The sequence below is a fragment of the Ailuropoda melanoleuca genome, chromosome 5 (genome assembly GCF_002007445.2).
Source record: "Ailuropoda melanoleuca isolate Jingjing chromosome 5, ASM200744v2, whole genome shotgun sequence".
Classification (NCBI taxonomy): Eukaryota; Metazoa; Chordata; class Mammalia; order Carnivora; family Ursidae; genus Ailuropoda; species Ailuropoda melanoleuca.
The window spans coordinates 64,977,796-65,001,379 of record NC_048222.1 but is presented as its reverse complement, the minus strand read 5'-3'; the positions used below and the strand labels follow the sequence as shown (position 1 = coordinate 65,001,379).

Here is a 23,584-nt window from a genome sequence, read left to right as displayed (position 1 = left end):
TGCTGTAGTTCACTCTTCCAACTTTGCAACATTGTCACGTGTAGAGCACTGGGTGTTATATGTAACTGTTGAATGATTGAACTCTACATCTGAAACTAATGATGTACCAAATGTTGGCTAATTGAATTTAAAAAAAATAAATAAAAATAAAATGTCTCTATCTTCAGGGAAGAAAAAAAAGTATGTGAAGTTGTAATCAAAACTTGGACAAGTTCATCTGAAACATGACTTGATATACATAATTCTTATTCTGCTACGCTGTAATGTATCAGTGGTAAGCAATTCGTGTAGGTTATTATAATAATCAGCACAGCCAAGTCCTGCTTTCCTTTCCCCCTCTGGCTTCATTTTTTCTCCAATGTCTGTGGATGGGTCTACAGTATTCCTGATACCATGCGCTTAACAATGTCTACCACACAGGCACAAGCACAGGCACCCCAAGGCGGGAACCCTTTGCCCCTTGCTCTGATGATCTTTCACATGGCTGCCTCTGTTGTCGTCCTGGGGAGTGCTCCCCACACCCTCTCCCTCTTCAATCTCCCTCCTAAGCATCTCCTCCAGGGGATGAGTCAAGTTAGGTGGGCCTAAAATGTATATAATTTAGGGTATCTTGATAAGAAAAAGATTACAAAATTGTGAGTTTAAAATTAGGTAAAAATGGATGTTTATTTGAAATGAGAACAGTCACAGCAAACTAAAAAAGATGGACACACCGACAAGGGAAACAGGAAGGGGAAGCCATACAGATGCCTTCAAATCTTGGGAAAAAGAGTGATGGGGGCAGGGGTTAGAATTCTGATGAAAGTCAGGACTTCAAACTCAAGCAAGTGTACTGGAGGTTATCAGATAATGAGCATTTGTCTCATAAAGAGGAGAGGGGTAAGAGTAAGGGGAAAGAAGGAGAGAAAATGAGAGAGGAGAAGGGAAGGGAAAGGAAACAAAGAAGAAAGAGGAAGAGAAGAGAAAAACAAGAAGTTTCCTCTGTGTACACCTCTTCCCTGGGAAGCAGCCGTGTTTATCTTTGTGTCGTAATAACATTTACAAGCTCTCTTCAGACTATACACTCATCCTCTTAAATTAGAAAGGGTGACAGTTCTCTTGGCTCCATTCTGCGAAATGCCAGTTGTCATGATCTCACTATTACAAAAGGGAAAGGGGGGGGGTGGAAACCACCTCGTAAGAGATTGATATCACTTAAAACAAATGCCCAGTGGCCCGGCCATTTGGTCACTGTCCATGTTCCCCAGTGGCATGTGAATTTTTCATCCAGACCTAAACTGGATGCCAATCTCCATGTCATCGTCCATCTTCAAAACTCTTCATGCAATAGTTGGAGTTTTCTTTATGTTTGCTTGCCTTACTCTTTTAACTGACTCGTAATTTTCTTCTAGGAAAAAAAAAAAAGATAACAACAGAAAACTTGGAAAGATCACTTAATCCGGACTGCACATGTGAAAACTGTTCAGAAAAATTGAAAAATTATAATTTATAAATGGGCGGCTTGAGGTAGCACGTTGACCCTCAGAAAAGTTAAATTCTTTAGAGGAATGTGATTAAGCAGCATCAGAAACAAACTACCTCATGGAAATCCTGGAAACTCCATTGTTTCACAGCTTTGCAATGTGATAGATTTCCTTAGTGACGGGGACCCCTGAAGCTCACTAAATTCCAGAGTAACTACCATCCGTGCCATTGGTGAAGACATCTGGGAGACATTTCTCAACCCATCTCAGTAAGATTCCAACGTGTCATAATCTCCACTTTTCGGAAATCATTATTTCCAAAGATACTGCCATTACTCCACATAGTTTGTGAAAGTAAATAGACTGACACCTTTACAATCTCAATAAGAAAAACAAGGTACAGAATTAAAGCACATTCTATTCGTCTGCAAGCTAACTTGTCTGCACTTTTTCCAGCCCTTGAGCCACCAGTAAGGCTCCCATACCTAATCCAGGTACTCGCTGGGCCCTTCAGTTGTGGGCAGAACAACTAAACATCTCACTCTACAAAACATTTGGTTGATGATGGGCTGAGGGATTCTTTCATAGTTCCCAGAAAGCCTGAAGGTCAGATTTCCTGTAGGACCATAAACCCTGCTCAAAAATCAGAGTGATTCTCCATCGCATCCTCGGCTGGGTAAATCTAAAATGACGGTGCATTTCTAAAGCACTTGGCAATCCCAACTTCAAGCCAAAATGTAGCATCCCTCCCAGGAACAGCAGTAAGTGTTACAGAAAAGTCAAGAGAGAGTCGGGAAACCACCAGAGTCAGGGACTCCGCGGGGAGCAGAGAGAAAAGTAGAGGCAGCTTTAGTCAACAAACTGTGTTCAGTGTCTTCTTTATCCTTCCTTCCTCCCTCTTCCCTTCACCTCCTGGGTCTCCCACTTCTCAGACCTTGTTCCTAATAGACAAATTGGAAAGCTCTTATGCCAATTTTAATACTGAGACATCTTTGAAGCCATATGCAATGAATCTTGAACAGCAGAGTGCCGTCAAGAGAAAGACTGAGCTGGAGGTTGGGGCACCTGAGCTCTTTCCTGGACGTCCATCACCAACAGGCTCTAGGACCTCATTCAAGTCGTGTGCCCTCTTTGAACCAACTTCATCTATTAACTGAGTGGTTGGACTAGATGGCTATTTCTGGCTTAAAAATTCCAGGATTTTATTTATGGATGAGTTTCAAACACTGGGAGAGAAAGAAGAAAGTAGAAGGCAGGAGGCTTTCTTTGGACTCATTACACTAAGACTGGCCAGTGATTCCCCAGCCCCCTCCCCTTATCTGTCCGGCTGCCTTCAGATGTGCACCCTTCTTGTGAGGTGGCAAACAGAGAAAAGAAAAAGCTCCCACACTGAAACCCAAACCAGCCATACCTATGAATGCTCCAGAAGGACACTGAGATGATAAAGCATAAAAGTTGAATAGAGAATAAGGTCTGAGGATCTAATGCATAACATGGTGACTACAGTTGATAATACCATATTCTCTAAATGAAAAAGTTCTCACACACACAAGAAAGGTAACTATGTGAGCGATGGATGTGTTGATTAACTTGATGGAGGGAACCCTTTCCCAATGGTTGTGTATATCAAATCAGCACATTGCACGTGTATTCTCAATATCTGATCATTTTGTCAGTTTACCTCAATAAAGCTGAAAAAAAAAAGTCAAATGGAGAGAAGAGCATGAAAGAGAAGTTGGAGAGGCTCCTCCAACTTTTTACAATTGACCCAACTAGCCCTGCACCCCCATCCAGAAAACCAATGGGTCTTTGTCAAAGACAGCATCAGGGGAAGGGGTCTGTCATTATCTCTGGTAAGAGGAATCTCCTCACTTTCCTTTCCAGCTATCTCTCCCCACTTCCATCTCTGGGCCCAGGCTGAGATCTCATCATTTCCTTTTTCCTTCTTCTTGCCCCATGTCCTCAATTTCCCAGCAGGCCCGTTTCCCAGCTCCTCCGCTCACGATCAGCTACTCCTGGCTAGCCTTTCCTGTGTGAGCGCCTTGGACTACATCTTGACAGTGGGTAGAGTTTGCTGCTGGCAAAGGCAAAGGAAGAGAGAGAATGGTGCAACTTCTCCAGAAAGCACTTGAATCATATATGTGAAGAGTCTTTAATATATTTTATCCTATGACCTATTCTTTCTCTTATCCTAAAGAAGTCAGAAGACGTTCCAGCAAAGTATGAGTGAAAAGGCAATCCAGGCAGATGAAAAAGAGCTGCAGGAGTTGTGATGTTTGTGGCTCTGAGTAACAGGAAACAGCAACAAATTGGCTTAAATAATCAGCACATATCCAGAGAACTCTGGAGGCATGAGAGCCTTCAGGGTTGGTAGATTGAGCAACTCGTGTTCCTTCCAGGTCTCTGCTTTTCCTTCAATATTGGTGTCTTACTGAGTTTGGCTCCCCTAGTGGCCAACAGCGCTTCTCAGCATTCTTGTTCACGTCCTAAGGAGCTGGAGGGAGCCTGATTTCTTAAAAAGAAAGAACTTTTCCCAGAAGTCTTCAGCAAGCTTCTCATTGGCCAGAATTGGGTCACATGGCAATTCCCAACTCAATCTCTGTCTGGAAAGGGAGAAGGGAGTTACCCTGAAGCCAATAGCTCGACCCCTTCTTACTGAGATCAATTCGCAGAGAGTACTGCCTCAATCCTGTGGGGGTGGGCGCCATGTTTGGGAGTCAGTCACCCGTGCAGCCCAAGGGCTAAGGCTTATCCACGCCAAACGGTATAGCTGGTTAGGGAAATGGTGAGTAGTCCAATCCCTTGCTACCATAAATTCACTTGAGCACAAAGGGCCTTGGAAATTCAACTATTAGAGCCCTTTCCCAAGCCCAAGCCTTTGGGTCCTTACAATATAGTCCTTAGACATAAGAAAATAAAATTTACTTTGAAAAACTAGATAATAAAGAATGTAAGCTGATGCATTATGCAGTAGAGATAAGCCATGTTTCAGAGTTTCACAGAAAGAAGAAACAGTGCAACACAAAGCCAGTGGAGAACATCTTATGAAGGAGGCAGACTGGTGTTCGATTGAAGGATAAGAAAAATCTGGTAACTTCCATCTGGCTTTGCCCATCAAGGTAGCTGAGCTGAAACAACTCTAAGGTATGAGCTACCGAAAAATATTCAGAGCGAATGAATTTGTGATGTCTTCACTGTAGAGATGTTATGATTCTGGTCTGTTCTAGAATTCAATGATTTTTGGGTGCTGCTCGATTCAAAGAAATTTTCCACTGTGGAGCATTTTCAATATGGTTTTTTGTTTTGTTTTGTTTTGTTTTGTTTAATCCCTACATAAAATCGCAGTCCACCTTGCTGTTCTTTGCTAGATAAACAAATTTTTTTCTCAATTATCCTGCTCTCCTTAAGCACATGTAATTTTTAAACTAGCTGTTACTGACAGTCCTTTCCTCCTATTTACTGGCAATGTTTTTAGGTCAATCCCACATCCAATTAGGGGAACTTGGAAAAAGGAAATCCTACAGCAAAATGCCATATGCCTTACAATGTAATTTTAAATACATAATCCTCAAGGATAGCAACTTGGCAAAGAGAGAACTGGACCCTTTCCCTGGAAGAACGCAACATTCGGGTCCCTGTCAGATTACTGGCCTGAAATCCCAGCATTTGTAAATACATACCCAAGAGGGACGATATCCCGCTAATTAAAGGTGTAGGTTTTCTTTCCCCTTTTTTCCACTCCTGCTTCTCTCAAAGCTTCCCCGAGGTATTCAGGTTTCTGGGGAATATTTTCAGCACACACTGACCAGCAGGAATGTGGGTGAGTTTCTAACTCTGCCAAAACACCCGCTTCACTGTGGTCAATCCTTTCCACCAGAAAACCTGGAGTGCTGTGATTTGGGGAAGGTCTTTGCATTTGAGCTAAATAACTCCCACACCTCTGTCAGCTTTCTTTGACAAGATAGCTCTTCCCTGCCACCATACAGGTCACCTTCCTACTCTCTGTAAAGCATGTCCGAGGATAAAATTCTTCTCCTTGTTTTGTTAAAAGAAGCCAAGTTCCAAGAAGATCCAGAGGGATTCCCACAGTCCCTTAGTCACGGAAGCTCCTAGCTTGAAGGGGCATTCCAGTGAGCTTCTATTCTAGCCTATCCATCTCCCCAGGGGAGATGAGGTTTTTACAAAAGGAAAGATGTATCCTGCTTTTGTGGGCCTCTTGTGGACCTTACCCCCCAGCTGATTTGTCTAAAATTAGCAAGTGGGTGAATAAGCAGGAGGCCATCAGCTGGCCATCCCTCCAAAAACTGTGCCTAGGTACTTGGTATGATGAAGAATTAATAGCAAGTGAAAAGAAAATTGCCTTTCAAGGAGCACACAGGATGCTAGGGAAGAAGGAAGGAGAGGGACATGTACGGCTGCTGACTCTGGAATCTTCAGATCTGTTTGGATGAGTCATTACTGATGACTTCTGCAATAGGAATCTGATTTGACTAATCGTCCGATAGAAACCCTTATTTCTGTCTCTCAACATGTGAAATCTATCTGGCTGTCAGGTTTAGTTATTACTTAAGCAACAAACCAACATGTGTCTTAGGAACATATTTGTCATATTCCAGAAGTACTTGATGTATACTGAGTAACGAGAAAACATCCATGCTGGAATCCACACACACGTGCACCTTGTCACACAACACTCCCACACAGGAAAAGTGAAACTGCCCTTTGATGAACGCAAACTCGTGGGTGTTTCCAGCAGTTAGGAGTCCTGCCAGGTGTGAGTCCTAAGAAGGAAGGTGAACCCGAGGGCTTTCCCCAGCCTGTGGCTGAGATCCTTATTTGGTAAAGCTACTACCTAGCAGTCCTCAGTCTCAAGGCCAGCCTGATAGCGCAGGACCACAGCAGGGGAAGTGTGGCTGCTGACATCCCAGCCCTAAGAGATGAATGGAATTCCAGGCAGCTGGAGTCACGCTGGCTTGAGACAGTGGTTTGGAGACCAGACTTCCAATGACAGAAGCATTAAGCAGCCGCGCTCATGGCAATTGGTGCACCCACAGAAATGTAACCCACACCTCGGTTTCAGGAGCTAAAAAATGAAAAGAACGTTGAGGGAGGAAAAAAGGAAATAAAATGATAGGTGGAGGGTAATTTATTACTTTATGGGTCTGTTCTGTAAATAGTTTAAGACCCAGAGCCAGATGGTTCCGCAAATCCTCCAACCAGGAGTCACGTTAAGAAGCACGAGTGGGCATAAAAACTGTTTTTCAAGACACAAGTTCAGTTTTGGCTTGAGGGAAGTAGATAGGAGTACGTTTCCTTAACAATCCTGTCTAGAAAGAAGCGCTCTTTGCGGGTCCTCTTCATCAGAATACATATACCGCCCCCAAGCGGCCAGCCGTGGAAGCGCGGTAGCAGGGCGAGAGGCGATTTTCGCGGGGACCTGGGCGCCAGGCAGCTGCAGAAAAGTGTGTCCTGTCGGGCAGCGGGAACGCGAGGTCTGTTCACCGCCCGGCTGGCCCACGCGACCCCGCACTCGGCTCTCTTAGGACTCGGGCGGGAGGCAAGCGCGTGGTCCTACACCCCAGCGGGTGGATGGAGGAGGGTCACCAAATAGCCCAGCCGGAACTTCTTTAACGACTGCTTCTCTCTGGGCCCCATTTACCCGGTTGGGCTCATTTGGTTTTACAAACGGGCTCGGTCCCCAAGTGTCAGCCGTCGCCCAGGTATCCAAGAAGATGGGTTTTCCTGACAGCCCTCCTAAGGGTCTGGAGGCGGGGGGGCGGCTAAAGCCCCGTCCCGCTCGGGTTGCTCACACTGACTCCTGGAGCCAAAGTGCTGAGCACGAGGGCGCCAAGGCTGGGTGGGCGGGCACCTATTTTTCAGAGACTTTCCACCGCTCCTCGCCCCGACCCCCGCCTCCCCCCCAGCCCTCCACTCTCTAGCTGGAAAGCTATGCGCCAGGCAGCGGGGGGCGGAGAGAGGAACCCAGACTGGCCCCCCCCGCCCCCTGCCCGGCCGCCTCCCATTGGCCAGAGGAATCCCCAGGAATGTGAGCGCGCCTTTAAAAGCGCGCCGCTCCGCCGCCTCGCCAGCCACTGCCTCCGAGCCGGCCGCAGAGTCTCGGCTCCCGCGAGCGCTCCCCGCGCAGCCTCCGACTCCGGCCGCCGCCTCCCCGGGCGCCCTGCCCGCCCCGCGCCTCTCCCGGACTCGGCGCCCTCGCCGCCACCCCGGGCCGCTGCACCCGAGCGCACACAGGTAAGGAGTCCCCGGGCCGCCGCCGAGGACCGGTGCTGCCCGGGTCAGCCACCTTGAGCTCCGAGGCTTCAGCCCCTCGGGGACCCCGCAACTCCTACTCCTACTCCTCGCCTTCCCCCGCTGTCCCTCTAGTCGAAGGGCTCCGGAGCTATTCTCTCCGGCCTTGGGGTTCACAGACCAACTCGTCAGGACTTCCCAATATTTTCTTTTATTCTCCACGTGTTCCCCACACCTATCAGTCGTCTAGATGAGAGTCTCTACTTCCCCAAGTCTCTGCGCCCCCACACTGCATCTCCTGGTCCTTCTGTTTACCCTCAACTTCCCAAGAAGTCCCCAGGTTGTTGGTCTTTGCCCCAGCGCCACCCCCCACCTTTAAAACCACAGTCTCCTCCCCTCGACTCTTTTTCTTCCTGATGCCCTGTCCAAAGTAAATAGTGTCTACCCCCCTGCCCCGCGCCCCATTCCAGCAAATGTGGGGCCAAAGGGGGGATGCCCTAGGGCCCTGGCCCCAAGCCCAGCCTCCAAGTTGTGCCCACCCTCCCTGCTTGGCTGCCACTGACCATGGGCTCTGTGTTTCCTGTTACAGGCTCTCTGCTGGGCACAAACAGCTCCACCATGGGGCTGGCCTGGGGACTCAGTGTCCTATTCCTGTTGCATGCGTGTGGTTCCAGCCGCATTCCAGGTGAGTCTACATGATACCTTTTGAGAGGGGAGGGAAGATGAGGTGCGAGGGTAACCTGAGTGTGCTTCCCTCCCATGCTCTGCTCTGCTACCTGTTTCTCCCCAGAGCCCTGACTGGACATCAGCAGGCAGGTTCCCTCTGAGTATGGTGTTTATTCAGCTCTTTCCGTGGTTGCCCAGAGTTTTCGCCCTGTCCTTTCGTCCCCATCCCTGGCCTTAGCCTAGAAAGCTCACCGTGTGTCCTGCTCTTGTTGAACAGAGTCTGGGGGAGACAACAGCGTGTTCGACATCTTTGAACTCACCGGGGCTGCCCGTAAGGGCTCTGGGCGCCGACTGGTGAAGGGTCCTGACCCTTCCAGCCCAGCTTTCCGCATCGAGGATGCCAACCTAATCCCCCCTGTGCCTGATGACAAGTTCCAAGACCTAGTGGATGCCGTGCGGGCAGAGAAAGGCTTCCTTCTCTTGGCCTCCCTGAGGCAGATGAAGAAGACCCGAGGCACTCTGCTGGCCATAGAACGGAAGGACCACTCGGGCCAGGTCTTCAGTGTGGTCTCCAATGGCAAAGCGGGCACCCTGGACCTGAGCCTGACCGTGCAGGGGATGCAGCATGTGGTGTCAGTGGAGGAGGCGCTCCTGGCCACCGGCCAGTGGAAGAGCATCACCCTGTTCGTGCAGGAGGACCGGGCCCAGCTGTACATCGACTGTGAGAAGATGGAGAACGCAGAGCTGGATGTCCCCATCCAGAGCATCTTCACCAGGGACCTGGCCAGCGTGGCCAGACTCCGCATTGCCAAAGGAGGGGTCAATGACCATTTCCAGGTGAGGCATCTTCTCCGGTTCCTGGTCTGTGGGGTCGACTGCCCGGCAGCTGACCTGTCCGGGGGGCTAGAGCGGGAGAGCCTGCCTGTGGCCTAAAGCAGTGGTTCTCCGACCTCAGGGAGCATCAGAATCGCCTGTAAGGCTTGTTAGCACACGCGCTGCTGCGCCCTATTCCCAGAGTTTCAGGTTCAGCGTGCCGGGGGTGGGGCCTGATGATTTGCATTTCTACCAGATTCCAGGTGAAGCATAAGCTGGTGCTGGGGTTCTGGGGACCACCCTTGGAAAGCCACTAAAGGAAACAAGAAATGGTTTTCCTATAGCCACCTGTTCAAGCCTTAGATACTCCTTATGCTCTCCTCAAGAAAATAACTTATTTCAAAGCATTCCACCAATTGTAATGTAGCTTGAAATGGATACTGTGAGCAGAATAAGTACCAGTTGGCTATCTGATTACCCACGGGGGTGGAGCCGGTCTCAGGAGCTGGTCTCCGAAGGTGAAAATAGTGGTTATTCGCTGCCGCGGCTTCTTCCTTGCTTAAACATCTAGGTTTTTGCAACTGTGGCTTTGAAACTCCCACATCTAACTCTTTGACACTGGAGAGTGTCATTATATCCTCTGTCCCTAGGATCTGATTCCATTTCCTGTGTACCCAAGTAGGCTGATAACGGATTTCTTTGTACAGTACTGAAGACTTGGCAGGAGACCCAATTAAGATTGTGAAGTTGTTTAGCAAATTACGTTGGTGTGTTATTTTGACGTGGTGATGTTTAAAGGGAGCTCTTTCAAACTTCTAGAATCTCTGTTGTGTGCTTTTCCTGGCATAAACCGTCTCCCCCACCCATTTCCCCCCACTGCCCCCCTCCCACCGCTCTACAAGTAATGTGTGTCCTCTGCCCCCAGGGGGTGCTGCAGAACGTGAGGTTTGTCTTCGGAACCACACCAGAAGCCATCCTCAGGAACAAAGGCTGCTCCAGCTGTGAGTACCCTTCTGTTCTGGGGGGCGTATGAGGACATTCAGGGGATTCCACCCAGAACAAGCGGAGAAACCGGGAATGGTGGTCATGCATACATTACCTGGGTAACTTAGGAAGTATATGAAAGTGCCTCAAAGGGTGATGCACATATGGGCATCCCCTCCCCCTGTATCCTTCACCCCAGGTTTAATGTCTTTCCAACTAGGAACTCCAGGGGCTGGCTGGTGAGAGCAGCTGTGTGAAGATCTTCCATTACTTTTCTCATGGTGTTCCTTTCTTTCTTGGCAGCGACCAATGTCCTTCTTACCCTAGACAACAATGTGGTAAACGGCTCCAGCCCTGCCATCCGCACTAACTACATCGGCCACAAGACGAAGGATCTGCAAGCCATCTGCGGCATCTCTTGTGACGAGCTGTCCAGCATGGTCCTGGAGTTGAGGGGCCTGCGCACCATTGTCACCACACTCCAGGACAGCATTCGCAAAGTGGTCAGTGGCCTTGGCTCCCAGCCCTTTAGCATGAGCACCTGAAGGTGTATCACAGATGACCCCCGATGAAAATGAATATGACACTAATGACCTTTCTCCCCCTTTTAGACTGAAGAGAACAAAGAGTTGGCCATTGAGCTGAGGAGGCCTCCACTCTGCTACCACAATGGAGTTCAGTACAGGAATAATGAGGAATGGACTGTTGATAGCTGCACGGAGTGCCGCTGTCAGGTGAGGGATCATTCCAGAACGAAATAGGAAGTGATGGCATGTGTTTGAAACCAGTCCCTAGGGAAATACACAGATAGCCACACAAGCTCTTTCTGTGCTCTATGGCCTGATACGAAAGCAGGTTTTTTTGTTTTTATTTATTTTTTCAATATGCATTTTTGACCTCCATAAAACCTTAACTCTCAGAAAGTTTTTCAAAGTCTTCATTATATCCCAGGCCAAGTATCTAAAACAACAAATCTGCTCAGACATTTGAGTAATTTACCTGCTTTCGTTCAAAGCCTAAGTGTTGAATGTCGGGTAAATAAAACCTGGTCGGAACATTCCTTTCATTTCCCCAACCCTGACTTGTATTCAGCAATGACATCGAGAGTCCCTTAATACAGCACCGATTGTTCCAATCACTTAGCCCGACACTGTGAGGACGCAACTGTCCACTTAGCTCAAATGGCACCCCCTGCAGGGTGTGTGTCGCTGGCTCCCCAAAGCCAGCGCCAGGCGACTTGGACGCTTCGCCTGACGCACTGAGCAAAGTCCATTTAAATACAAGTCCCGGATTGCTAGATTTGGGAGCTAACTTGATTTCCTTTCTTCTCCAACATAATATAAAACCAGATGTATACGTGAAGGGGGGAAATGTTCACTGGTCTTGCCTCTATGCAGAGAAAATTGTAAAATTTCAAAGTCCTGGCTGAGTAAGGAGTTCATTTCAGACACTGATTAAAAGATCTGACTCAGATAATGGTGGTTCCCTTTGGATAAATTCTACATGCTGTCACTTCATCACTCAGTAGCAATTGAGAAAGAAGTCTCCAAGGCACTCAAGCTGTCTCCACAGCATGGTGGCTGCAAACAAGACCGACAGATGGATTAAACTCCTTCCACCAGAGCGGTTACAGCTCTGACCAGGTTTCATCTTGTAATGGAAATGTTATAGTATATGAACTTTTGCTTACAATATGCTTAGTAACCCATGTCTCCCTCTTGCCCTGCAGAACTCTGTTACCATCTGTAAGAAAGTGTCCTGCCCCATCATGCCCTGCTCCAACGCCACAGTCCCCGATGGAGAATGCTGCCCACGGTGTTGGCGTAAGTTCTTAGAGCTGCATGACCATTCTTGAGTGACAAGGTCCATTCTCCATATCCACGGGACAGCTGAAATGGGACACGGGAACCCCACCCCCATTTCCATTGTGTTTCCACTACGTTTCCTGCTGTGGCATCTGGGTAACTGATGGCTTGGCTTCTCTATGGGCAATCATGATCTTGGCACAGCTTACTAATTTTGACTTGAGGCTGGGAGGAAAGGAGAGACGAATGTGTAGCCGTAATAGCTCTAAGTGGACGGCTTTTAGAATTTGACGCTATGGCCTAGAGGGAAGAAAAATCTCACCAGATAAATTGACGGTCCATAGTGCAAGCACTGAACTTAATTGGGCCTGGAGGTTGTATGCATTTTATCTGCAGGAGGAGTGGGCCTAAGAGTAACAGTTTCAGTTTCAGGGCACTGGCAGAAATAAGGCACTATATTGTTCCGTGGCACTCTATTCCCTGGTGGGTGTTGCCCGTATAAGTTAATCCCTTTGCCGAGACAACATTGAATGTAGTACACACAAGTCATAAAATGATTCAGCACAACAAAGATGAGAAATGAAGCAGGAAAGTAGCAGTCCCTCTCCAGCTCCACACACCCCTACCCCCAGGTGGTCACAGCTGAGAATAAGCAGTCTCCTCCAGGGCCTGCGTTAGCGCTCTTGGCGCTGTGATGGTCATGGGCATATCTGCTTCTGTTCAGCTTTCACGTCAGGTGTGGGCTAAAGGGAACGAAGCTAGCTGGAGACCAGTGGAGTCCTGACCTTGAATCAGGGATTGCTAGGAAAACTTCCAACTGTTGGCAAGAGAAACAAGTTCTCGGGCTTGTGTCTGATACAGCTTCATGTGATTGTAGTCCTGGGGCCCAGGCAGATGGTAAACAAGCCCATTCTCTCGTGCAAATACGTAGAGAGAAGGCCTCACGTGCTAGGGTAAGAGGAACCGCACACTGATTAACCTCATGACCGAGTTGGAGGCAGGGCCGACAGCAGCCAAGCCGCCTTCAAGCTCGTCTGCCAAACACATGGTCTATGGCTCCCCTGACAGTCCAAAGGGCCTCCTATGAGCTGCCTGCACATGGAGTACTCTTGGAAGCCTGAGACTAGAACTGCCCATCAAGCTGTCTTAAGTCAGGAAAGGGAAACACACTCGAAATGCTGAGAAAGGCCCCGTGAATAGGCCAACACATGCTGGGAGAAGGTGGGGCTGTACATGTAAGGACGTGGGATAGACCCTTTGGCTATTGGCCTAAGAAATACAGGGCTTTTTGCCCTCTGGCAAAGGAAGAAGATCCCAAAGAGCATGAGCTACAGAATAGCTGGTCCTCACTGATTGCACACTAAACGAACCCGCTTCCTCTGCAGCCAGCGACTCTGCGGATGACGGCTGGTCCCCGTGGTCTGAGTGGACCTCCTGCTCTGCGACCTGTGGCAATGGAATCCAGCAGCGCGGTCGCTCCTGTGACAGTCTCAACAACCGATGTGAGGGCTCCTCCGTCCAGACGCGGACCTGCCACATTCAGGAGTGCGATAAGAGATGTGAGCATCTTGGCCACTTAGCGATGGAGAGCACAGACTTGGCCCTGGCCTCATCCAGGCAGCATAGAGGTTAAGGGCACAGCTTCTCGACCACCTGCATCTGAACCCCAGTTCTGCTCCCCTGTGCACCCTTGAGCACAACTTACCCTCCCTGAGGCTCCTTCCTCAACTGCACATCGCGGGGAATAATAGCTCTTGATAGGGTTATTTTGAGGATTTCATTTAGGTAATGCATTCAAAATGATTAGCGCAGAGCCTGACACCGGGTGAGCACCCTATAACCAGCAGCTTTGTATTTCAGTTAAACAGGATGGCGGCTGGAGCCACTGGTCCCCGTGGTCATCTTGTTCCGTGACCTGCGGCGATGGTGTGATCACAAGAATTCGACTCTGCAATTCTCCGAGCCCCCAGATGAACGGGAAACCATGTGAAGGCGAAGCCCGCGAGACCAAAGCCTGCACGAAAGACGCCTGCCCCAGTAAGTGAGCGTGTACAACATGGCTGAGGGCGGAGCAGCAGCTCTGCGCGGCTGGACGCCTGGCGTCTGCGGCCCCTAGTCCTGTGGGTCATGGAGGGGGGAAAGGTTACTTCCTAGGCAGCAAGTAGAAGCCGCGTCCTGCATGCTCAGCAGCTTCTTCTAATAAAAAACAGAAAGAAAACCATTTCAAACTCTGTCTCTTCCCGAACATTCTCTCCACGTGTCAGATGAGCAGAGGTTTTCTTGAACGAATCTAGGGGAGTCTTCTATGACAGGTGAGGTGTTTGAAAATTGACCTTAACTTGGGCCTGTGGTTCACTTCCTTGCAGTCAACGGAGGCTGGGGTCCCTGGTCACTGTGGGACCTCTGTTCTGTCACCTGCGGAGGAGGGGTGCAGAAACGTAGCCGGCTCTGCAACAACCCCACACCCCAGTTTGGAGGCAAGGACTGTGTCGGTGACACGACAGAAAGACAGACCTGCAACAAGCAGGACTGTCCGATTGGTGAGTCATGCAGCCCAGGATAAGCGCACCCTTGGGAGTCTGGGTTTCTTTGTTGTTGTTTCATTGAAATCCACGGTCAGCATTCAAGGGCAGGGGCGGGGGGCTGGTTCTGGCTTTGAATGGTCCTGCGTGTTCATCTGGCATTTCCGAGTAATCTCAACACGTGAACGGTTACACATACCCTACACTGTTTAACACTTCATTGTTTTGTGACGAGTGGGCCAACAATAATCGCTTAGACCAACCATTTGCCTGTCTCCCTGATCTCAGACGGATGCCTGTCCAATCCCTGCTTTGCCGGGGTCAAGTGTACGAGTTACGCAGATGGCAGCTGGAAATGCGGTGCCTGTCCCCCGGGCTACAGCGGAAACGGCGTCCAGTGCGAAGATGTGGATGAGGTGAGGAAGGGCTGGCTGTGTTACTAGGTCTCGGGAAGCGGCTCAACGTGTCCCAGCCCCTTCCCAGGGCGGCGTTACCGACACAAAAGGCTCACTGTCGTTCCTCCCACAGTGCAAAGAAGTACCCGACGCCTGCTTCAACCACAACGGCGAGCACAGGTGTGAGAACACCGACCCCGGCTACAACTGCCTTCCCTGCCCGCCTCGCTTCACGGGCCCGCAGCCCTTCGGCCGGGGTGTGGACTACGCCACCGCCAACAAACAGGTAGAAAAGGCTAGACTCCCACACCGGAGTCGGCGGGGGGTGACTGAAACAGCCAGCAAAGGGAGGCCTGTCCTTTCATAGCCTTCCCGCAAGACGGGAAGAGGGCTGAGCATATAGCCTAGGGTTTAGAAACAGGGCAAGACAGTCCATTGAAAATGCAGCAGGGGGAGAAATTGCCCATGACAATAGAAACTGCAGCTCTGGACTCAGTGGTGAGCTGATGGGCTTGTAAAGCCACAGGGGCAGACACGGGAGGGACAGAGGTAACCCACACTCCTCCTCATGGAGCCTCCATCTCCATGGAGAGGAGAGGGACACGGGGACTCTGGAAGGCTCTGCATTCACTTCGGGACGCTGTGCCCTCAGGTGTGCAAGCCGCGCAACCCCTGCACGGACGGGACGCACGACTGCAACAAGAACGCCAAGTGCAGCTACCTGGGCCACTACAGCGACCCCATGTACCGCTGCGAGTGCAAGCCCGGCTACGCGGGCAACGGCATCATCTGCGGGGAGGACACGGACCTGGACGGATGGCCCAACGAGGACCTGGTGTGCGTGGCCAATGCCACCTACCACTGCAAAAAGGTAGGGCCCGCCTCCCTCGCGTGCCTCCCGAAAGAAAGCACGTCGCCCTGACCCAGGGAAGAGGCTGAGCAATTTTTAATGCTTCAAGTTTGAACACGAAAGTGACAGATGAATTCACACAAAGGCAGAATGGCACAGAGCCTTCACATTAAACCCCCTGGAGCCACAGACATGAAGAGGGAGGGCCCTTTTGGGCAGTGCGCTCCAGAGCGGGTTCTTTTCCCCTGAAAAACGCTCGCGACTCTCCCAAATACCGCAGGGTAGGACTGGTGCCCCCAGCATGTATGAAGCACGGGGCATTTATAAAAAGACCCATCCCCCCAAAAAGTGCTTAGTTTCTTGTCTTCCCATGAGAAACGATAAGATGCTGTCAGGGAGCACAGCATTTCTGGTCCGTGTGCGGCATCCAGGGGCCCTGCCCCGGGCTCGGGCCAAATGAAGGGCACAGGAACGGACCCATCATATGCGTCCTCTCTTCCCAGGATAACTGCCCCAATCTGCCCAACTCCGGGCAGGAGGACTACGACAAGGATGGAATCGGCGACGCCTGTGATGACGACGATGACAATGATAAAATCCCAGACGACAGGGTAAGGATGTGGTCCAGGCCTCCTCCATTCCCCTTCTCCACGTGGCAGCAGCCTGCGAGACTCCCATGCAGTCACTCGGGGGCAGCTTGAACACCTAGATGTTGCCAAGAGAAGGTTTAAAATGAGGGTTTTGGGTTTTCATCCCCACCTTCCCTTCCCTCCCCCCAGTTTAGCAAGAAATGACAATGTATAAACAAATGACACTCAGGTCCTTAGAGTTGTTTCACATTCTTATCTAAATTGCAGTAAAATTTATATCGGGTATACTGAGAACTGGGGCGGTGTCCTTATATTTACATTTCACTGACTTGTAACCCACAGGAATCCATTTTTCATTCATTAGGCCCTGGCTTTTAACTTCTGCAGTGAGGATTAAGTAGAAGATGAGACAGATGGTTGTAGTTGTATGTAATGCAGACGGCTGCAGGCCTGAGCTGGTTGCACGGACAGTGTTGCACAATGCTCCGTTCTTTTGCAGGACAACTGCCCATTCCATTACAACCCAGCCCAGTATGACTACGACCGAGATGATGTGGGAGACCGCTGTGACAACTGCCCCTACAACCACAACCCCGATCAGGCTGACACGGACAACAACGGGGAAGGAGACGCCTGCGCCGCAGACATCGATGGGGACGGTAAGGCACCCCTGACTGCGGCAGGCCTGTAGGCAGTAGTGACCACACTCAGCTCTCACCTTAGTTCTCTCCAGCCCTGGTTCTGGGTGTGTGGTTTATTGAAACCCCAGACGCTGGAGATTCCAACCCTGACTGGTCACCTGTTCTCTGTAGGTATCCTCAATGAACGAGACAACTGCCAATATGTCTACAATGTGGACCAGAGGGACACAGATATGGATGGGGTTGGAGATCAGTGTGACAACTGCCCCCTGGAACACAATCCAGATCAGGTAGGTGGACTCCATCGAGAATCTTCCAGGAGAGTGCTGGAATAGATTTTGCTAGGCCTCTTAAAACAAAAACAAAAAAACCGAAGTTAGAGTTCAAACTCTTTCACGACCATGGCTCTCAGCAGTCTCGAAGCCAATTCCAAGATTTTCATGAGAATGACATCTTTGAGAGCTCCTTGCAGGAGAACATCCCATAGATCCTTACTGTGACAATGTTGTAACTTCACTCTTGTCTATCAGGTTACCTACTCCGTGTGAGCTACCAAATTACACAAAGCAGAAATCTGAGAACTGTAGTAAAACCGATCATTTCTAAGACTAACCATTTTCATGGCTAATGCTATAACCTGTCTGTAAGAAAACCTCAACCTAAAAATACTTCCAAAACTAGAGAAATTCCTGTTTGTCGTTCTTCAAAATTATTTGGCATTGCAAACACATCTGTTTGTTCTCTGTGTGACGGAGTACTACAAGTAGACCTTAGAACAGGTCCCATGTTTTTCTTGTGTGTCATTGGCCATCGTATTCTAGGAATCTAAGTTAAGGCAGGTCTTTTTTTAAAATGCTTTGCTGTAGAAACTTGGAAATCCGCTTTTTAAAAATGGAAATTTTGTAAGATCACAGAAATGATAAATCCAGCTTTTTCCTCCTAACACGTGTTATGAGGCCCTGGAAAACAAAAAGCAATAGGATAAACAGCTGTGGGCTATAACAAAGTATAAGGCTCTGGGATAGCTTTGCTGAGCAAATGGCATTGAGGGTCCTCTGTTTTGAGTTTGGGTCTTACCATAAACTTCTTTAATATCATTTAATCTCCCTGGAAGAGTTTTTCGTTCCTGAGATTATAATATTTATATCAGTTCAGGCATTATGTAAATCTTACTCGCAAGCAAAATTCCAGTCTCTGTATAAATCATCCCTGAGCATCCCATGCACACTGAATATGAAATTACTGAGAAATATAGTTTTGAAGAGACTAAAGTTTGACTTTACCCGAACCAACAAATGAGAACCCTCATAGACTAGATGTATTAAACCAAATATAGAAAAAAAAATTTAAATAAAAATCCTTAATCCCCACCATACACATTACCCAGTATTAACCAAAAGCAGTGCCATGTTTCCATGATTTAATGACCTAGAGTAGAAATGGACATGTCTACAATTTTATAATTGAAACCTTCAATGGAAAATAAGAATGACCCAAAGAATTTCATTTAATGTTGAGAAATAAGCAGTTAACAGACTAATGGATCAAAACATTAAGATTTCGAAGTGAGGCACCTTAGTCATTAAATTTATTTAGAAAGTTTTATGTTTAAAAACTCTGAATAGGGGCGCCTGGGTGGCACAGCGGTTAAGCGTCTGCCTTCGGCTCAGGGCGTGATCCCGGCGTTATGGGATCCGGCCCCACATCGGGCTCCTCCGCTGGGAGCCTGCTTCTTCCTCTCCCACTCCCCCTGCTTGTGTTCCCTCTCTCGCTGGCTGTCTCTATCTCTGTCGAATAAATAAAATCTTTAAAAAAAAAAAAAAACTCTGAATAGCTTTTAAAATTCATATTAAAACAAGGATCAAGAAAATTTAAGATTTTACTTACTTGAGCAGGGGGGCAGAAGGAAGAGGGAGAGGAAAAGGAAAAGAATCCCAAGCAGACTCCACAGTAATCACGGAATCTGACACAGGGCTTGATCCGAGCACCTGAGATCATGACCTGAGCTGAAATCAGGAGCCAGATGCTTAATGGACTGAGCCCCCGAGCTGCCCCAAGGATCAAGAAAATTTTACTACTCCTCTCTTTTGGCAATAGTTTATAGACCCGAAACCCCACTGGCCATATCAAACATGGGAGAATCTTGCATAAGTCATCTTTAACATTAACGACTTACACTTCAATTTACCCTCCCTTTCTCTTTCAGCTCGATTCTGACTCAGACCGCATTGGAGACACGTGTGACAACAATCAGGATATTGATGAAGACGGCCACCAGAACAACCTGGACAACTGTCCCTATGTGCCCAATGCTAACCAGGCTGACCATGACAAAGATGGCAAGGGAGATGCCTGTGACCATGATGATGACAATGATGGCATTCCTGATGACAGGGACAACTGCCGACTCGTGCCCAACCCTGACCAGAAGGATTCTGATGGTGAGTCAGGGGAGCCCCTTTAAGAGACTGACACCATGGCGTCTCTGGATTGAGAAAATAAAAGCAAAACTAAGTGCATTTGAGAGGATGAAGAGACAAGATGCCAACTTAGACAAGATAGTGCATTTCTGATACGAGTAATGTTTCAGAATTTCACTGAATATTATATATTTCACTATATATTAGAATATAATTATATATAATATGAAATATATATTATATAATCATATATATAATTTATATATATTCCTATATTTCCTATAATAAATATATAATATAATATGAAATATATATTATATATTTCACTATATATTATAATAGAATACATTATAATGTAATATAATCTTGCCTTTTTGACCTTAGGTGATGGTCGAGGTGATGCTTGCAAAGACGATTTTGACCATGACAATGTGCCAGACATTGATGACATCTGTCCTGAAAACATTGATATCAGCGAGACTGATTTCCGCCGATTCCAGATGATTCCTCTAGATCCCAAAGGGACATCCCAGAACGACCCTAACTGGGTCGTACGCCATCAGGGTAAAGAACTCGTCCAGACCGTCAACTGTGACCCTGGACTTGCTGTAGGTGAGTAGTGAGTTCGCCACACAAGAGGCTAGCGCACACAGGGGAAAGAAGCAAATCTAAAACCTGGCACTTACGTGTATTCCTGAGGATGTCTGGGAATGTAGCAGAAGCTTCTGAAGGCTGCAGCTTTTAACCTCGGTCTGGCCTCCTTTTCCTAGGTTACGATGAGTTTAATGCCGTGGACTTCAGTGGCACCTTCTTCATCAACACGGAAAGGGATGACGACTATGCTGGATTTGTGTTCGGCTACCAGTCTAGCAGCCGCTTTTATGTCGTGATGTGGAAGCAAGTCACCCAGTCCTACTGGGACACCAACCCCACTAGGGCTCAGGGATACTCAGGCCTTTCTGTGAAAGTTGTGAACTCTACCACCGGGCCAGGCGAGCACCTGCGGAATGCCCTGTGGCACACGGGAAACACCCCTGGCCAGGTAAGAACAAGGCCCTGAAGAAGGGAGAGTGGATGGGTGCTTGCCTAGCACTCGGGGTGCTGTGCTTTGGCCAACGCTCCCAATGTGGGGGGCGGGGGGTCCTTAGATACCACGTTCTCATCACCGTCAACTGCAGCATTAAGCTCTGCCTTGTAAAAACCTAACAGTGTCTGAGAAGGGAGCTTGCTGTAACTTCAGAGTTACCTTCAAATCCAAAGACCTTTCCAGCCTCTTCAAACAAAACTTTCCCTCTCTTTCTGCATTATAGAGACATTCAAGGGCGCACATCAAATGAAAGGCCTTGGAAAAATCCAACATGGCAGCCCTCTAATTTAGGTCCACTTGGTACCTTTCACATACTGTTTCTTCTAGAACAAAACTAAGTCTTGATGGAGCCGTGTTTCACCCTTTTCCTTTTCCTTCAGGTTCGTACTTTGTGGCATGACCCTCGTCACATAGGCTGGAAAGATTTCACTGCCTACAGATGGCGTCTCAGCCACCGGCCCAAGACGGGTTTCATTAGGTAAAGATTGTGCTGACGATGTTTGACTTAGTCACACTAATGGGGAAGCAGGAAGAGACCAAAAAGTAGGGGTGTCACTCACGAGATTTTCTTTTTCCTGCAGAGTGGTGATGTACGAAGGGAAGAAAATCATGGCTGACTCAGGACCCATCTATGACAAAACCTATGCTGGTGGCAGGCTAGGGTTGTTTGTCTTCTCGCAAGAAATGGTGTTCTTCTCCGACCTGAAATACGAATGCAGAGGTAGGAGCAACATTACTGCAAATGCAGTTGACGTCTCTAAGTCAGACTAATAGCAAGAGTGCCAATTCTGGAAGCATCTGTTTAAAAGACTGTTTTAGAGACAGGGATTATTGATACTTTGCTGTGAAGACCCTAAGAACAAGGCCTATGAACTGTGGCCAATCTTAAATTATGCTTTGGTTACTATAAAAGTAGAGCTCTAAGGCTAATTTATTAACTGATAAAGCTAATACCTTCATGAATTAATTGGCTTGTATATTTGTGTGTTAACAGATTCCTAAGCATCAGACTTGATCAAAAGACTGATCCTAACCAATGCTGGTGTTGCACCTTCTGGAACCACGGGCTTAAGAAAACCCCCAGGATCCCTCCTCCCTGCCTTTTCTCTGCTTGCATATCATTGTGGACTCCTAGACTATGGGACTTGCCTCGAGAAAATGCCATTTTCCCAATCAGACTCAGCATGCAGCCTCTGAATGTGAAGAGAATCGCCCAAGAACAAAAACAATCACATTGGTTTGCTTTTCAAAAAGTAAAAGCCCCCATGTGCTCCAGCTGGCAGGTGGCCGCTCCACTCTGTTCCTGTCAGAGTAGAGTGCTATGGGGAAGCCATCTTGGAGCAGTGGACTCCAAAGCATTTCCAGGCTTGTGAGAGAAGGGAGGACTCACTAGAATTGGCAAACCACCACCCTTGACAGACTCCCTCGGAACTAGGGGGAGCAGGGGCCAAAGCCCTAAGGGGAGGGCGTGTCCCCAAGAGATGATTGTATGAAGAAAAGATGGAGGAGCTGTTACGTGTTCGGTACTAAATCATTTTCAGGGGATTTGGAAGACTCTTGCTGGATTTCATGATGCTGACCAGTGTTAGCTGATTAACCCGCATACATAGGCACTTACACAGAAGCAGGGAAGGGAGGGAGAGACTGGCTTCTGGACTTCCTCCCAGATCCCCATCCCTTACCTCTCACCCGTAGTGACCACACTAGGGAGTGAGAATGAAGCGGGTGGAAGGCGATGCTGGCTGCCCCTGCCTGCTTGCCAGGAAATTGGTTTTATTCCACACGTAGCTTGTGCAGATGCAGCAGGAAAATCAGAAAACCTACCATCTCAGTGTGCACCAGGCTGCCTCCCAAGGGATGGGCAGCCATGCTCGTATATTTATGGTTAGAAAGGCACAAAATAATTATCAACTAAAACATTCCTTGTCTCTTTTTCCTGAATATCATGGAGTTTTCCAACTCTTTTAGACTGTAGGGTTTTTTGTTTTTGTGTTTGGTTTTTTTTTTTTTTACAAACACTTTACAATATAAAATATTTATTTTCTACTTTGGAGGATCTGTCTGAAAGACTATTCATGGAACAGGAAGAAGCATAAGGACTATCCGTATCAGCTTTGTTAGGAGTCTTCATGACTGTAAGATTGTAAATACAGATTATTTATTAACTCTGTTCTACCTGGAATCTCGGTTTCATATGGAAAGCGTCTGACAGCAGGTAGTGGAGATTGAGAACAAATCTCTCAAGAACGGCACGAGGAACATCAGAGCGAGCTGCCCTTCACTTTGCGCTCAGAGTGAATGATTTGGGATCTTTTTTTGTCTTTTCAAGTGGAATTGTCCATTTGCTAGTGTCTTTAAGTCTCAAAGAAAGCCATGAGGCCTTTCAAACTGTTGTACCCCATCCCTTGTGCCTATTTCCAGGGAGAAGAAAAGCATCTACACTTTGTTTTTCCAAAAGAGAAAAAAAAAAATAACAAAGGTGAAACTTATATACAAATATTACCTCATTTGTTGTGTGACTGAGTAAAGAATTTTTGGATCAAGCAGAAAGAGTTTAAGTGTCTTACAAACTTAAAGCTACTGTAGTACCTTAAAAAAAAAGTCAGTGTTGTACATAGTATAAAAATTCTTTGCAGAAAAGTATTCCCAATAAGGAAATAGCATGGAAATGTTAAATACATTTTCTGAAAGTTATGTTTTTTTTCTATCTTATATACCATTGCTTTATTTTTATAAATTATTTTCTCATTGCCCTTGGAATAGATCTCAGATTGTGTAGATATGCTATTTAAATAATTTATCAGGAAATACTGCCTGTAGAGTTAGTATTTCTATTTTTATAAAATGTTTGCACACTGAAGAATTGTTGGGGTTTTTGTTCTGTTTTTGATTTGTTTTTCGCTTGTTAACCCCCCATTTTTACTATTTGCCAATACCTTTTTCTAGGAATGTGCTTTTTTGTACACATTTTTATCCATTTTACATTCTACAGCAGTGTAAGTTGTATATTACTGTTTCTTATGTACAAGGAACAATAAATCATATGGAAATTTATATTTATACTTACTGTATCCATGTTTATTTGTTCTCTGCTGGCTT

The 23,584-nt window shown here is 47.6% G+C and overlaps 1 protein-coding gene across 1 annotated transcript; it reads left to right on the top strand.

Moving 5' to 3' along the window:
- The first annotated feature begins 7,546 nt into the window (after positions 1–7,546).
- THBS1 (thrombospondin 1) lies at positions 7,547–23,086 on the top strand. The gene is made up of 22 exons (XM_002913232.4): positions 7,547–7,715; positions 8,302–8,397; positions 8,656–9,215; positions 10,117–10,192; positions 10,479–10,678; positions 10,787–10,909; positions 11,905–11,998; positions 13,366–13,539; positions 13,841–14,017; positions 14,347–14,520; positions 14,791–14,918; positions 15,031–15,183; positions 15,550–15,768; positions 16,251–16,358; positions 16,837–16,996; positions 17,150–17,268; positions 19,185–19,419; positions 19,783–20,010; positions 20,169–20,440; positions 20,866–20,963; positions 21,067–21,206; positions 21,480–23,086. Exons 2-22 carry the CDS (start codon positions 8,331–8,333, stop codon positions 21,485–21,487), a joined length of 3,513 nt encoding a protein of 1,170 aa, XP_002913278.1. The 5' UTR covers positions 7,547–7,715; positions 8,302–8,330; the 3' UTR covers positions 21,488–23,086.
- The last annotated feature ends 498 nt before the right edge of the window (positions 23,087–23,584 follow it).

Coding starts and splice junctions, on each gene's coding strand:
- THBS1 (XM_002913232.4), top strand. CDS start 8,331: ATGGGGCTGGCCTGGGGACTCAGTGTCCTATTCCTGTTGCATGCGTGT. Junction 10,193..10,478: donor GAACAAAGGCTGCTCCAGCT/GTGAGTACCCTT, acceptor CTTTCTTGGCAG/CGACCAATGTCCTTCTTACC. Junction 20,964..21,066: donor CCCAAGACGGGTTTCATTAG/GTAAAGATTGTG, acceptor TTTTTCCTGCAG/AGTGGTGATGTACGAAGGGA.